General features: G+C 41.1%; 1 protein-coding gene across 2 annotated transcripts in view; it reads left to right on the forward strand.

Moving 5' to 3' along the window:
• The window catches only part of VAMP2 (vesicle associated membrane protein 2), a 57,551-nt gene extending 41,459 nt beyond the window's left edge, over positions 1–16,092 (forward strand). Inside the window, exons 3-6 of one of the 2 annotated variants that reach the window (XR_005702422.1) lie at positions 1,262–1,420; positions 4,759–4,809; positions 5,128–5,179; positions 7,340–16,092. Coding sequence is in view for 1 of the 2 variants with exons in the window: in XM_040074411.2 (XP_039930345.1) it covers positions 1,262–1,420; positions 5,128–5,179; positions 7,340–7,356 (228 nt within the window). In the remaining variant the exon portion in view is untranslated. The remainder of the gene's footprint in view (positions 1–1,261; positions 1,421–4,758; positions 4,810–5,127; positions 5,180–7,339) is intronic. The other variant, XM_040074411.2, reaches the window with a different exon arrangement.

Raw genomic sequence — 16,092 nt, forward strand, 5'->3', positions numbered from 1 at the left:
TCTGGTGAAACAAACGAAACAAAAACACAAACGGACAACAACAACAACAACAAAAATCCCACAAATCTAAGAGAATAGTTAGGAAATAGTGTTTTGTTTCAGAATTTTCAAATAGTTTTACATTTTCACTACAAATCATTGTACCAAGATAAAAGTCAACTAAATACTAGCTGAGAAATCAATAATTTTAAAAACTATTATTATTTTATATGAAGCCAAGTGCTTGGAAGGTTTTGGTTTGGAAAGGCAAGTAAGAAAATTTGGGTTGACCAAAATATTTCATTTTGGTTTAGTAGACAAGTGAAACAAATCTTTTGAGACCTTCTGGCAGTCCTGTTAAAGATTCTTTCACTACCAATTTCATCTCACTGTACTTGAATAATGTGTTCTTTAAATAATTCTAGATTTTTGCAGGTAATAGTTAAATTCTATTAAATATGTATGACATGGAATTCCTTATTATAGAGTGTGAGAATTAACAGACCATCATCCTTATTCACTGCTAGAAAAATTGGACACAACTTTACTGAGATTGTGACACTGACATTTGCATTCTGGTGAATTTCTAGATTTCCATTTAGTTATTGGCTTGCTAGAAGAGGATTTTCGTCTTACCTAACACATAAAATGCATGTGTGAACAGCCCTTGCCTATCGTATACTGGCTGTGCAATAAGGTGGCATGAGCTCTCTGCCACTCCTTGGGCTGAATTTGCTCAGGTAAAATGTTCTCCTCTAGTTTCAAGCAGGACTTCAAATCATGGCTGAGAAGTCATCTTCCCCAAAGATCTGCAGAATGATTTTTTTTTTTTTTTTTTTTTTTTTTTTTTTTTTTTTTTTTTTTTGTGAGGAAATGCATACAGTTCCCTTTAGACTGGCCTCTATCTGGCTGGTTTCTCTGCTTCAGGTAAGGAAGGTATTAACTGTACAAGGAAAATAATAGCTTGTCCTTAGTGATGTCAAGTTGTGGTATAGAGATCTTCATCTCATTTTTGTATCCGTATAAAAGAAGTCAAAAACTTTAATGAAACTAACAGTGGTATTTCATGATGTCTCTTTATTTTCTGCCTGAAAGGGCATCCAGCACAGTGTAGCTCACTGAGTGTGGTTCCACAGGCTGGGATTTTGAGGCACTGCCCATCACACACCATAATGGGAAAAGGCTGGGTTTAGGATGAGGCGTGACATTCCAGGGTGTGAACAGATGGGTGTCCCTCAGCTTTCCTGTGGGAGGAGACTCAGGTGGGTCTGTGCCCTCGCAGGTGGTGGACATCATGAGAATGAACGTGGACAAGGTGCTGGAAAGGGACCAGAAGCTGTCGGAGCTTGACAACCGGGCAGATGCATTGCAAGCAGGTGCCTCACAGTTTGAGACCAGTGCAGCCAAACTGAAGAGGAAATACTGGTGGAAAAATTGCAAGGTAAGGAATATAAATCCGTGTTGGGAATTGCTTCATGGCAGGAATTGCTTTCACTTGCATTTAGTGGGACTTTGCCTGCAAAATGGCACCTCTGAGTCATCTCTTCTTGTCAAGGTGAGAAAAAGGTGCTTTGACCTCGAGGCTCCAGAAGTCAAACAACTTTGATCTTTACCAGAACTCATAAGTTCTGCAGTATATAAAATGTAGATACAACTTTTGATGCTTCCCCAGTGCCTTCAAATAGGGATGGGAAATAATTCCATGTCAATTCTCTGTGTGGAGCACAAAAACTGATCAGGTGCAGTGAATTCTAAGAGTGGGAGAAAAGAAGCTTTTTCCTTGAGGGGGATCATTGATTTGATTTTCCTTCAGGATGGCAAACCATAAAAAGTACCCAAAACTGGATTCCACAGACTTCTGTGAGAAGGGAAGAAATTAAAGTCTCTTATAAAGAAGGGCTGGGTAGGATAGAGCAGGACTTTCATCAACCAGCTGCCTTCCCTGCCATCTTCAAAGTCTAATCCTTTCCCAAGGGAAGAGAGAAACTCTCCTTTGCTTTTTCAGACCTTCTCCAGTATTTGTGGATTTTGGACCCAGAAACTGCATCTCCTCTTACTCTCCTCAGACTCATGTCTTTGCTTCTTCCTACTCATGCACCACCACCATGAACACTGTGCCAAAAGTTCAGCTTCATTTCCGTTTCCAGTACCAACTTTGCAGCTGACTACTTGTGCCCACCTAAACAAAACCAGCTGTTCCCAAAGGAGAATCCCACATGTATCCCTTGCTAGCCTGCTGTCTGCTTTGTCCCTTCAATCCACAGTGCTATGACATGTAAAGCAAGTCAAAATATTCTGGGTAAACTACATGTAAAAACACTCCAGAAATAAAATGATCTAGGTTAGAAATTTAGCTGAGCAGGTCCTCTGGGCCTCCTTAGCTGTTGCCTAACTGATATACCTAGAAGTGCAGGAAGCAGGGCTTTTGGGAGTTACAAGCACAAATTTTGAATTAGGTTCACCCATGTGACTGCAGTCACCACAGTAATCTGCGCTGCATTGCTTCTTCAAACCTACCCTCATTCTCCTTTCCTCATTGTCCCTTCCTGCTTTCTCCTGACAAACAATCTCCCTGTCCTTCCTCTGGCTCACAAAATCTGGAAAGAGAGGGAGGAAATGAAAAAAAAACCAAACAAACAACCTCCTGCAAGCCAATGGTTGGGTCTGTTCTCATGTCAGGAGGAACAAAGGCCTTGATTTGATATGCCCATGTTTGTTGTTTTACAGTTTTTCTAATCTCTGGAGTAATAATGGCAACTGGGCTGCAGCATCCCTGGAGGGCTTGTTAGCTTTCAGTGACTCTCAGGTGGGGCCTCTGAGCCAGCTCAGAGCTGGTGTGGGCTGTGCACAGCTGCATCTGCTCCACCTGTTCCTGGGGGAGCAGGCTCCTGCTTTGCAGTGAGCTGTTCCCAAGAGAACATGCTGGAAACTCTTCTGGCTGACACGGGCTTCCTATCCCAAGAGCACCAGCACACGGAGCAGCACAAACAGGGCTGGGCTTCAGCCATCTCCAGCTGCCTCTTCACTGATTCCAGGTGTTACTATATTCTATTAGCCTTCTCTGAATGTTTACATTCCTAGTGGAGTCTTCTCACTCTTGTAACATAAACAAGTGGTTGTTTTTCACATTCCTCTCTGATGAGGGACAATTGATTGACTTCTAGGATAGCCAGTGTGATGGAGAGGTGGTAACTTTGTTCTCCAATCCCTGGTCATTGTCCAGAATCTGTATAAGTGAGGTCATCTAAATAAAGTTTTCTTCTTCTGTTCTGGACAACTGTAGGGGTTTTAGTATTTATTCTCTTTCTGTGGGAGGGAGAGATTAGGAGAAAAAAACCAAAGCAGGCTTAAGCTTAAAAATGAACAAAAAATAGTTTTATTAACACACACTAAAAGAATGAAAAAAAAAAAGCTGAGAAAAAGAAAACTTAAACTAAAACAAAATGACACTTTAAAACACCTTTCTCTCCCTTTACAAACTATTAACTTTCTTATTAAACAACATAGAAAAACACAACTTGTGATTTTCAGTCAGTTTCACTATTTAAACATAATCACTCATTATTTTAGGAGAAGAGTCTCTCTAGGGTGTTTTATGGAGATGTTTGCTACAAGACAAAATAGTCCAGTGCTCCCAATGTTACACATCTGCTGCAACCCAGAGTTTTTGCAGACTGTGATGTTCTATCAGCAAATCTTCTCAGTGTATCTGGGGTACTATTTGCGAATACTTCCTCTAGTCTAAAATCATCTTTGCCTCAAAGGCTGAGTCCTCCTTTTAACCCAGGAGCAGGGGCTTTAAAGTTCTCAATTAAATCTCAATCACATCAGTCCTCAATTTTGATCAGAATTAGCATTCTCCCCAACAACACTAAGATGCTACAAAGAACAGGTTTTTTCTCCATAGTTGACCTTAGAGAAGTCCAGTTACAAACGTCCACTTCTTCAATCCTATTCCAATATTATCAGTTCTTTCACTTCTAATCCACTAACTTCATGTGGTGTCTGTTCTATGTACCCTCTGTTTTCTTTCTTCTTTCTCTTAAGGAAGAGTTGTGCTTTAAAACTCCATGTTGTTAGGAAAGGATTAAATCTGCCCGGGCTTGCAAGGGCCATATGCAGGCCTCGGGCTGCAAGAGCTGCAAGAAAAAAATGCCAAGCTGTGCTGATGGAGGAAGCTGGTAGATGTCCCTTTTTTCCCACCCCTCGGTCTCACCCAGGGCGGCTCGGCTCAGAGTTGTTATGGAGCTGCAGGTTTGCTTTCTCCGCTGCCGGCAGTGATTAAGCTGGGCCATGGCTTGGCCCCTTCTGCCTTGGTCCGAGCACATGGCCAGCACTGCCGAGCTGCAGCCGATTCCTTCCCTGCCGGCAGCAGGGGAAAGGGCTCAGCCGGCCCAGGCTCTCCCTGTGCGGGCAGCGGCCCTCAGAGGCCCGGCTGAGCCCGGCCCAGTCACGCAGAGGGGCAGCAGGGCCCTGCCTGGGGCCGCCCACCGCCTCCGATGTTACCTCATTGCTGATTTCCAAAGCGAGAGAGGGACGGATCCGCAGCAGGTTAGTTTTAAATGTCCTTTCCAAAGTCACATCGACATTTCCCATTGGCCAACTCAGCTGCCAATATCCCAGCCAGCTTTTTGCTAGGTCCCTGTCCTCCCCCCGAAAACCACTCTATGGTCAGGGCAGGGAAAAACATCTCACATTTCTCCATAACCAGAAAACAAAACCGTGACAAGCCATGGTAACAACTTAAGAGTGATTATAATTTCTCTTTGTGTCTTCTAGCGACATCCAGGAATGTGGGGAAAAGGGATGAGGTGACTCTGGTATAAGGTGGTACGTGGCCACATGTGAACCCAGACACTGGAATTATTTTACTTTGGGAATTGAGTTTTTCTTTACTGCCGGGAATGGTTGAGTTTGGCCACTGCATCTTTAGCTGATGGGCAAGAACTGGCCAACTTTGACAACATTGTTGAATTTAAAATCAACATTAAATCTGGGGCCTTAACAAGTCTGGCACAGCGAGTGTTTGCAAGAGTTAAAATTATGAGGAATGAGTCATTAAGTAAAAGCAAACAAATTGAGGGGTTTATGTCTTTCATGTGAAAACCTGACTTTCTCTTTTTCTTTCTTATAACTTTCTTTTTATAGATGATGATCATCCTTGGTGTAGTATGCGCAGTCATTCTCATTATAATTATAAGTGAGTAATTCATTTTCTTTTATTTATGATCTCAATAGCTTGTGACTTAAGAGTGGCTGATACATTGAAAACCAAAGCAATGAAAAAATGGATATAAAATATTTAAACTGATTAATTTGTGAGATTTCCCTTCTAGTGTTATGCTTTTATAGTGAGAATTACTGCAAACTCCCTGGACATATATTGGCAGAATTTGTTGACATTTAATGTTTTTTACATTAGCATGTTACATAACTTTCCCTAGGATTAAAAGCTCTCACTTTTTATGTTTCAAATAAATTTTTGTGCAGTCTCAGAGATCTTCCTTTCATTATTATGAGAGCCACAGTCCTGGTGTTTTCTACTAAGAACAGTAATTCTTGAAATACCTCATGCCTATAAAAAGAGGGTGAAGGCACACAGGCAAACAGGCATTTGATGATTTTTTTTAAAAGTGTGTAGTTACCTGGTTTCTACCATATCACCTAGAATTTCAGATGTCAGTGTTTCTGAAGATCCTTCTGCACCTCAAATGCCCAAATGTTGTAAAAAGACAGCCCAAAGTTTCTCTTATTTTTTTTTTTTTTTTTTTTTTTTTTCTCAAAAGATCATCTCATTCCACACAGTTGTTGCAGGGAAGTTAGCTATGAATGAACAATAGCAGTCGTGCTGGTAGGGACTCGGGGACCTTGTAATGACAGGAACTGAACATTTGGTTTATGTAACCCTGCATTAGCAACAGCTGTTAGGTGACATAACTGTAATATGGCATTAACTCCTGAAAGGGAGATTTCTTCAGATACACAATGCAGGTAGTAACCCAGAAGAGATTCACCAGAAGGCCAGACTGTGCATGTGAGTTAATTCCCAGCTCTCAAGTTACATGCCTGGCATTCAGCATGTTTCCATTTTCCTCTGTTGCTCCTGTAAAGAAGGCTTACAGGCTCACCTGTAAACATGACTAAATGGAATGAGATAAATGTGACAGTTTATTAGCCTTATGAATGCTGGCACCAGAGTGACCCAGAATAATTCCAGGGTTTCGTAACACTGATACAGCAAGAATGGGAAATGGTTAAATATTAATTAACTATATTAACTGCGTACTCAAGAGGAAGATTGGCCCTTGTTCTGCAGTCTAGTGCAGCGACCAAAGAAGATGTGCAGCCACTGAACTAATTGCTGGGTATATATTCCTCACTGAGCATTCTGTGAGTCTTAACAAGAAAGTTAAAAGTGGACAAAATAGCTCATAACTCCTTCATAGAAGTGTAGGCTGAAACAAATATAAGAACATTGTTTCACTCATGGTTTAAAATGTTGAATGCCTGTCCTGGTAAGTTAAAAAGAAAGAAAGAAAGAAAAAAAAAAAAAAAGAGGGAGAAAAAAAAAAAAAAAAAAGCAGGTTTGACATGGGTTAGGTTGAGGGTTGAGCTTAGTGTATTTAATCATAAACCTGAGTGTCACATTGTTCAACCCATGCCTTGGCTCACCACAGTGAGATCTAGTACCAAGTCAGTGAGATTTGAGTGTATTTGTTGTCAGATTATTTTTTCAGTCTATTTGATTCTTCTACGATAAGTGCCTAAAGACTGCAGCATCAGGAAGGACTTTGTGTATTTAACTCAATGCTGTATTTATTTACAGTAGCTCTCAAGTATATGTTTAAATCCTGTAGACATCAAGCATCCAAGTGCTGTTAGACAAGGCCTGCGTGACTTTTCCAGTCTGTGACTGGGGTGGGTACAAGCTCATCCCCTGCACAAGGGGTGGCTGTAGATGCAGACAAACTGAGCCATTCCTCACAGCAACAAGCTGCCATGGGTTCTGGAATGGCCCAAGCTGCCTGCTGGAGGGAGCAATACAACACACCACATGGCTTTGCAGGTGCTGCTGGGGCTGGGGACAGGAGCTGACATCACTGTCAGTGCTTTTGAGCCACAGTCCCCCCTGCTTTCTACTCCAGTTTTCCCTCCAAAGACACAGGAGGAGCATCCCCGTGTCTGCTAGAGAGGAACACTGTGTGCCAGACACGCTCCTTCAGCTAAGATGTGCTGAAGACGTTTGCAATCCTCTGACATCACATGCTTCTGTAAGATAAAGTCCAGCAGTAACTCTTTAATAACTCTTGGGTTTTGTCTTTTTTTTTTAATCTTTCTTTCCTTCTGCTTCATTTCCCAGTTTATTTCTCCACTTGAAAAAGCAAAGAAGGAAGACTTGGCACAACTTTGTTCATATCAGCCGACGATATCAGTGTTCCTTTGTTGAACTCCGCTTTTTAATTCCCGGTGTCTTGGGATTTTTGCTTGTAATAACCCATAAGCATTCAGTGTGGTGTATTTTGGAATTCTGTTGTTTCCACAAGAAACTGTACCAGCTAAATACTGCCAAGTAGTTCCATACACTGTCTAATCACTGTGTCTTAAAATGTGTACGCACTGACCTTCAGAAACTGTAGTATGTCAAAAAGCATCCTAAAACATCTCAGAATCAGAGAATGCAGCTGTGGGGAAGCTCCTATCTAAAAGGACACTTCAGGTGGATTGGACCCAAATCTAAGGTTGCAGCAAAGATTAGGACCAAAATTCTCAATCTGAGCTCCTAAAGTTGGATGGCAAAATCCATTGTCAGATATATCCGTTACTCCCATTGAAGAGAGTGATACCTATAAGTATTTATGTAAGATAGCATACTTCAAATTAGCCAACCAAACACTGACATTTTTGAGATTAGATGTAGAATCCAAGTCTAAAAACATTGTCCGCAGAAAATAAATAAGACTGGTTTATCATCTTTTATGGATTTAAATTTTTCCTTATGGAAAGCACCTCATGGTGTTCTGAACAACCAAGATGGCCTCAATAGGAATGCCAGAAAGAAAAAACCCTGTATTACAGCCAAAAAGCATTAGCTAGCACAGTCCTGAAAAAGCCCAGTGAAATGCAGAAGTGGTAATACAAGCGTCACAAATGACTCAGGTACATTCCCTTGCTGAGAACTCGAGGCACCATATGTCAGGTTTCATGGGACATCTCTTGAATGCGAATGCCCAATAATTCAGCCCTGACTTAGAGCCCATGAGCAATCTTGGTGATGTCTGTGGCTGCCCAGCTCTGTTGGAGGAAGCTGCCTCTGCAGCAGTTTGCAGAAATGGTCCCTGCTGCCAGGATCATTCAAAAATCAGGAAGAAGGTAAGGGGGAACAGTGGGGAGAGCCTAAGAAAGGGAAGGGTGCCTAGCAAAGCTTTCCTGGGGAAGAGGAAGGAACAGAAACACTGTTCAAAGTGGTGTTAATAGGCTTTAAAATATATATATTTACATTTGTGCATGTGGGTAGTTCATAAAATATAGTGTCATCTTTGTAAAGTGCTCAGCTGAGATACCTATTATACTCAATTAATTGAAACTAACATTTGATGTAATTAAAAGAAATTATATATTGTGGCTTGAGAGAAAGTTCTTGTATGCTCTTGTGAATTTCTTGTTTCCTTCTTTTTAAAACAGTGAATAGTTTAATCATCCTTAACCAAACTAAAAATTAATTAATCAAATTTTTAGCCAGGAAATTCAGAAAAAGGTCTTTTTAGGATAACTCCTTCAGAATTTCAAAAAAGAATTCACAGAATTGAAAAAATAATTATTTGGTGAGTTGGGATTTTTGTCTGCAGTTTAATTAGGGAATAGAAACAGTGACCATAGTAGTGTAAATATTCCCACTGTGGAGTGTCTCTCTTGACATAGTTTTAGATTTTTAAAAAATGGAGGGCCTGACCAGTTTGTTGTTGTGAATCTATATATAAATTATGCTGAAGTAGAATTTTGCAGAGAGACTAAGTAATGGTCAATTGAAAGGTTCCAGTGGCATTTCCCCCTAAATATTTATGCCTTTACAGTCACATGTACTGCTTCATATAATTAAGTCATAAGTGGCCCCAGTCTTAATGAAGCTGAATATTCAAAGTTGCTAATGTGATAATGGATGTCCTGGTATGCCCTGATCACTTCAGTCCTTCAGCTGGGTGATAACAAACAATTCTGAAATCCTCATGAGCTGGACAAAAATTGTAGCAGAAATGAAAGGCCTGACTCCGTGAGGTGACACAGCAGTGTAGAAATGGGCTTTCACTGGCAGGGGAATGAGCCATCCAACTTCAGGAGCCTTTTAAAACTGCTAAGATACCTGGATAGCCGATATGAAGGGATCACCTGCTAGAAGTGACACCCTGCCACCCACACCCGTGTTGAGCATGCTGTCCTCACGGGGCTTCTCTACTGAACAGAGCGAGGAGATGAAGATACCACCTCCCTTTGCTGGAGGTGGTGCAATCAGGAGGGTGAAATGCTGACACTGAGCCTTAATGCAGATGTTCCTTCTCTTCTGGGAGGCTGAACTGATACTCAGCTGATAGGACTGCAAATATACATTAAAGAGTTTGAATCCTCTAGCTACAAACACACGAAGCTCCCAAATGAAACTGGAGAGGGAGTGCTACAAGGATGCAAAGCTCACATCCTCCCAGCTAATGTAGTTCAAGCAACTCACTCACTAAACCAAGTGGGACATTTAGGTGCGAGTGGAGAATAAAACTTTTCCTTGTGGAATGTGCACCCATTCTCTCTCAAAACTGTAACGAATGGGGATGACTGCTAAATATAAGTGAGAATTTCCAAGGAGGAGTTAAGAAACCTGCCTTCTACTGGGTTTTAGAATGTTTCTGAAAAGACTATTTCCTCCTGCGTGGTAATGAAAAATGGTAAATTAACATGTTTAACTTTTCAAAGTTGTTTGCCCGCGGTGTGCTCGTGTATGCTCAATGTTTGCTACTACCTGTGCTGTGGTGGTTGGTTGTAATTGGTGAGATAAACCATGTAACCTGTCTAATTCAGCCCAGGAAGCATGAAGAAGTGTGTCTTTCCCTGCACAGACCCAGAGCTCAGCTGCTCTCGCAGAGGGTTAAACCTTCAGCAAGGAGAATATGGTAATACAGGACTGTTCAAGGTCGTAGATTGTGCAACAGCATCACATATGTACAGGCTGGCGCAGAACACAATCTATATAAACACAGTAGGAGATCTTATTTGTGTTGAAGGCAGGATTGATTGCTTTCCACTTTGAAATGTCCATGCAGTTACAACTGCCTGCCTGTAAATTTTCCATGAAAAATGAAATCATTCTTGTTCAGTCACCATCGATGAAAATTTCAGCTCCTGCTTTGCACCACGGACTATTGCCTCAGCTCTTGCCTTGAGCTGGTAAAGCACCACAAAAGGGCTTCCTTTTAGTGATTCCCTGGCAAACCCTCGGGGGACCCCAAGGCCATGGCTTTCTCACTGCTACCTTGGGGACCAAACTGAAGCCTCTTCTGGCTTGAAGCAATGCTTTTGATAGCTTTATCCAGAATTAGACATTGTTTGGGACCTGCATATTCCATCCTTACAAGAAGCTCCTCCTCTGCTTTCTGGAGCACAGTTGTACATCCCAGAGGCTGTACAGCAGGAGATGCCCTTCACACACAGCACGGCTGGAAGGAAGGTGTTAACAGCTGGTCAGCTGCTGCTTGGCTTCTCAATGATCTTGTCAGTGATCCTACATCAGCTTCTGAGCTTGAGCAAGTGTTGCTTGCACCCACTATCAACAGGCTACTGAGGTTCTGCTTGGGCATTACACTTTCTCTCAAATTTAGTTAACTTGCAGTGACACAGATGTGGCTTTAAACCCAAAACCAGTGTTGCACAGAACTTGGCAGGAAAACTTAGTGTGGAAGCCCTAATGAGGTACTTGGCCTGATTTTCACTTTGACAGCATTACATAACAGCACAGTCAATCCAACAGAGTCGAACCTAATCCAATACTATTAGAAGGAGGATGGGAGAATCTGATAAAGATTCTGAATGTAACCTAGGGTCTGTAAGACAAGGGGTGATTTAGAAATGTAGTCAATTGGATTTCTAAAGCTGGCACTTTGATTCAGTTGGAACCTGCGTGATGTTAGTCTCAGGAACAGTTTAGGCAAGTAAGATATCTGGCTTTTTTCTTTTTATATAGTGATATATAAACACTCAGTGATGGAAGAGCAGGACGTTATTGACTGTGCAAGGAATGAATTAGAACAGCCTCAATCTGCTGTGCTTTTGTCTGAGTAGCAAGACCTTTTAAAGTTCTGTTTCTGTCACTGCTCCTCTGACAGGGCTTCACCTTACTTTAATTTTATGAGCAGCTGGACTACTTCTGGTCTAAATACAATAGATTTTAGCTCTTAACAGCAAGTTCTTGACTTGGCATTGACATTTAACCTGGGGAGCACTTGGGTATGATCCAGGACTTACATCTCAGCCCTGCTTCTCCTGCCCTTTAAACAGGAAGAGGGCTGAAGCAGCAGCCATATAAGGCACTGGGCTCCCTCCCAATGTACACAGTGAGTATTAGGGAAAGGCCTCAAAGTCTCTTTGATCTGGATTTGCATCCTGACCTGAACTTTAGACCTGTAACAGATCATAACCTTTGGGCCCTCTATCTCATCAGAAGACTGAGATGCTCTTCCAGCCAGCTCTTCCTCACCTGATTTAGGTCCCTGTTGCTAGACAAGATATATTTGAGCCAGAGAAAGCACAAACACCCTCAAATTAGCTTCCTTAAAAGCAGAATTAAAAGGCTAAAGAAAGTAGTTTGAAAACAAAAGAATAGTAGCTAGACAAATTATTGGCTGAACGTCTCTCAAATGGCAATGTTATTGTCAGGAGGGATACTAGATTGGGATGTATGAAACAACCAAACCAGAACCTCACACCAGTTGTTCTTTCTCCATCTGATCTACTTCAAAAATACTTCAGGAAAGGAGTTTGGTTTTGTCTTCAGTTAATTTCCCTTTCTCAGCTGATTAATCTGGGCCTCAATTGATGTGCTCAGTAGTTTTTCTTCTCCATTGAGAACCGTAAGACTCTCTGCCTTTAAACACATGAATAAAAAGAGATCTGAGCCACCCAAGGAGTTCACCTTCCTTCCTGGCGCACTGACATTTAAAAGCTACATCTTAGAATAAAGCAGAGGAACTGTGGCAGTCTGGTTACATGCAGTTTTGGTGGAGTAAACACTTGATTATTCAACAATGAGTCACTCCCGCAGTAACCTCATTCTGTCATGAGTGTATCACATCTGCTAACTCTCCAAAGCAAAACCCAGAACCTGCACCGCTTCAAAACATGAATTCAGCCTCATGGTCTGTACGTAACACTCTATTCAACCAAAGAAGCCATGTGCTATAAGCTTCAAAGGGCAAAGTAGTTGTTCTCAAAGAGAAAATATCATAGAGAACAACAAAGACAATTATGGAAAAAACCTTCTCCATTCTTTAGCTCTTCTCATAGTGTCTGGCTTTTCCGTTATTCTTCACGTCTCTTTCTGTTCTCTTAGAAATCCATTGTGGTTTTGGAGTGCAGTGTATTTGGAACACAGAATTGTGGGGCTGTTCTGCCCTCTGGGTTGACTCCCTGCCTTCTGCCACACTGCCACCATTGCCCTCAGCCAGAGCTCAGCACAACCTCCTCCCCCCAACATCCAGCTCTCCTCAAACCTCCACTCCCTGGTCGACACCACCTGAGGCAGAACAAGAGACAACAGACAACACCTGGGTCTGGTTCGAAATTGTGTGATACAAAAGAAGGCTAAACGGCAGCATTTTTGCCACACTACCTTAAATTGTTACATTGGAATTTTAATTAAATTGATTTAACAATTCTTGTTACAGTAATTTCATTAATTTTGTAGGAACGAGAGGAAATAGCAAATAAGGATATTGTGGTAATCACAATATCATCATTTGGGAAGTGATCCAAGTGAAATATTGCTAACATTCAGTAAACCCCTTTTTATAAGTGGCTCTACCAAAGAGCACCCTTTTAATACTACAATTAAGCAGTGCTTGTCTATTGTATTCAAATACTTCAACTGAACTATGGCAGCTGGTGGAGTTTTTTCTGGACAATGCAGGAGATAGGTGCAGGAAGGATGGTGCAGCATTCTTTGCAGGGAGCACCATTTGGGGTACTCTAGCCCAAGCCATGGAGCTGCTGGCAGCTGCAGCAGTGGTCAGGGACTGCAGTCAAATCAGGATTTCAGAGTGCTTGGGGCAGTAAAGATCCAGCCTCAATGTCCACTTTGTCCTAGAGCAGTTTGGGCTCAGTGATGGAATTTTTTGACACAGCTACTCTTGATCCAGCCCAGTACCTGTGCTTGTCCACCTTTAAATGGTCTAAGGTGAGGATAAAAAATCCCTTTGTTGAATCCATTACACTCCTGTAATATATATGTGAACACATGGTGGTGGTCTGAGCTTTTTGTGAGGAAAATTTTAAAAGAATTAAATCAATTTTTCCCCCTGATACATTGCAGGTTTGTTTAAAGTATAGTTAAATAATGGCAGATGCAATTATTTTCTTTGTAAGACCAAGGATTGAGATAGTGCATATAATGGGCCTACAAATTCATAGCTGCACAATGCATAAGTTTTTTCAGAACTTTAGCTATTAATATTTACAGTGTTGATCTGAAAGTTTGTTAAAATTCCTTTATTAATAAAAGTAGTCTTGGCTGGAACCAAAATTCCAGTGATCAGTGTGACTACCATGCCACTAGCAAGCTACTAAATAATCCAAGTTCATCCTTTCATGAAACCCAATGTGAAAAATATTCTGATTAAAAGTAGAAATGTATGGTAAAGACTATGGGTATAAAGTTTAACCATTACTTATTTACATATTATTTAAGCAATTAGCAGCTATAAAAACAGTCAAATAATTAGTTTCCAAAGCTTAACTATAGATGAAAGAATATTATTTTCTCATTAGAAAAGCTAACTTCAATCTATGTTCCATCTACTTTTTCCCCAGACAATAAAATGCTAATATTGCTATGACACACTCACAGGTCTGCACAATAAAATGTTACAGATAGCTCACTATTTGTCATGAAAAACATCATTATTTTTGTAAATGAAACATCCTCTCTCTCCCAACCATATACATGGTAAAATATTACATTAGGTTTATCAGCATCACTGAAAGATTAGAAATTAGCACCTCCTACTCAAGAGTGGGACTTAAAAACATGCTTTGTCTGTTGCAAAAATACATTCTGAGGGGGAAGCACCAACCGTGTACAGGTTAAAGTTTTATTTGATAACTCCTTTTTTCCTTCTCCTTTCCAAAGAAGCGCTTATATATGTAGACAGGCATTTGCCATTTGGGTGAGACATTCTCCTTCCAAGTATGAAAGAGGTGAAACGTCTACTGTGAACAACCTTCAGTTTGTTTTGCAGGATAAAAAGTCCTCTAAGTGGCAATATATGAACTCTTATTATAAACTTGTTATGCTCATTACAGGAAATGAGTTCATAGCCAGCTAATTAGTATTTTCCTTAATGACTTATGTTTGAGTCTTAACACAGAGAAGCAGCCTCTGGAGGTGTTTGTGTAATCAGTTCAGCACTGTGCTATCTCACGCTCGCCAGCCTGGAGTGAGGAGCAAGGCATGCCCTGGTGTGGAAGGGACTTCAACGTGTGCCACTTCAACGTGTGCCTAAGCATACAGGGAATTTCTGTTTTCTGTTTAACACAACAAAAAAACCCTCATTTGTGCTTGCTAAATCCAGACCTGGCATGCAATCTGTGCCATGTTCTAATTCGGAAGAGGAAAAACCTTTCCTTTGAATGATAAAACAATTAGGGAGAAAAGGACTGCTGGGGTTGCCCGCTCCGATGTCCTGCTCCAAGCAGGGCTGCCTTTGAGCTTGGAGCAGCTTGCAAGGGTTTTGTCTTGGTGGGGTTTGAAAATCTCCAAGGCCCATGGCTTCACAACAAATTGTGTCACTGGGTATGTTCAATGCCCTACCAAGGCTGATGCAAGTGCAGGAAAGACCTTTGTAAATGCACGTGGTTTACGGTTTTGCCTTTTTGTTCCATTGTGCAGTGAGTAAAATTCAGAGCTCGTGGAATTAAGTGCAACCCCCCTTTTTTCAAAGAACTTCCTCTGACATCAAGAAATTTTCTTTCCTTCTTGTTGCCATTGGTCTAAGGCAGATGTGATCATGCTGAGGATATCAGTGCATTCTCTCCCCTCTGTGTGTGTGTGTGTGTGTGTGTGTGAAGCCTGCTTCTCTGGCACTGAAACTGGAATAGGCATAGAATCAGATTCAGGACATCTGCTGAAGTCTTGCTCTTTATTATCTGAGATCAGTGACAACATTTTGAGTGGCTATTAAGTTACTAGACTGGCACCAAAGAAAAAAAAAAGATTTACTGAGATTACTCTTTCTCCTTCCTCACAAGTATCCTTGGCAATGCCACACCTGGTTCAAATGCTGATGGAATGGCAGTGCAAAATAAAAACCTTTCTTCTACCTCTTTCCTTGTAATTCTTCAAGCTTTACTTCCTGTAAAGGGAATAATCAGAAATAAGTTTTCAGTTGCCCATTTAAAAGCCCAAACTCCAGACCAAATCCCTAATTGCATTGTTTTAAAGGCCACACAGTGGTGTTAAGCTCTGTAGTAACGCACTCAGAAAGGACCTGAAAGTCTGTGCTGAGAACAGCATCTCTCACCTCATAGACTCAGCTGTACTGAGCAAGGAGCTGTGATTTGTGCCTCTACAAAAAACAATCCATTTGCACCTTATTGGAATGATCTGGAGAGGAAAAAAAAAAATAATGTTGTGGAGACCAGGACATTTCTTAAAGTGCTTTACCTGGAGGTCAGTGGAATTTCATTTATAAATGATAAAATGCATGTATTTTGATGCTGAAATTGTGGTGACTTATAAAGTTTGATATTACTGTACTTTTCTGTGAACAGTGATTTTTTTGAAGTGGCGAACATATTTTCCAAGAATATCGTAGACATTTGTAACATGTATGTTTGTGCCAATAAATCTTGTTTTAAGAA

Source organism: Hirundo rustica, chromosome 10 (genome assembly GCF_015227805.2).
Source record: "Hirundo rustica isolate bHirRus1 chromosome 10, bHirRus1.pri.v3, whole genome shotgun sequence".
NCBI lineage: Eukaryota > Metazoa > Chordata > Aves > Passeriformes > Hirundinidae > Hirundo > Hirundo rustica.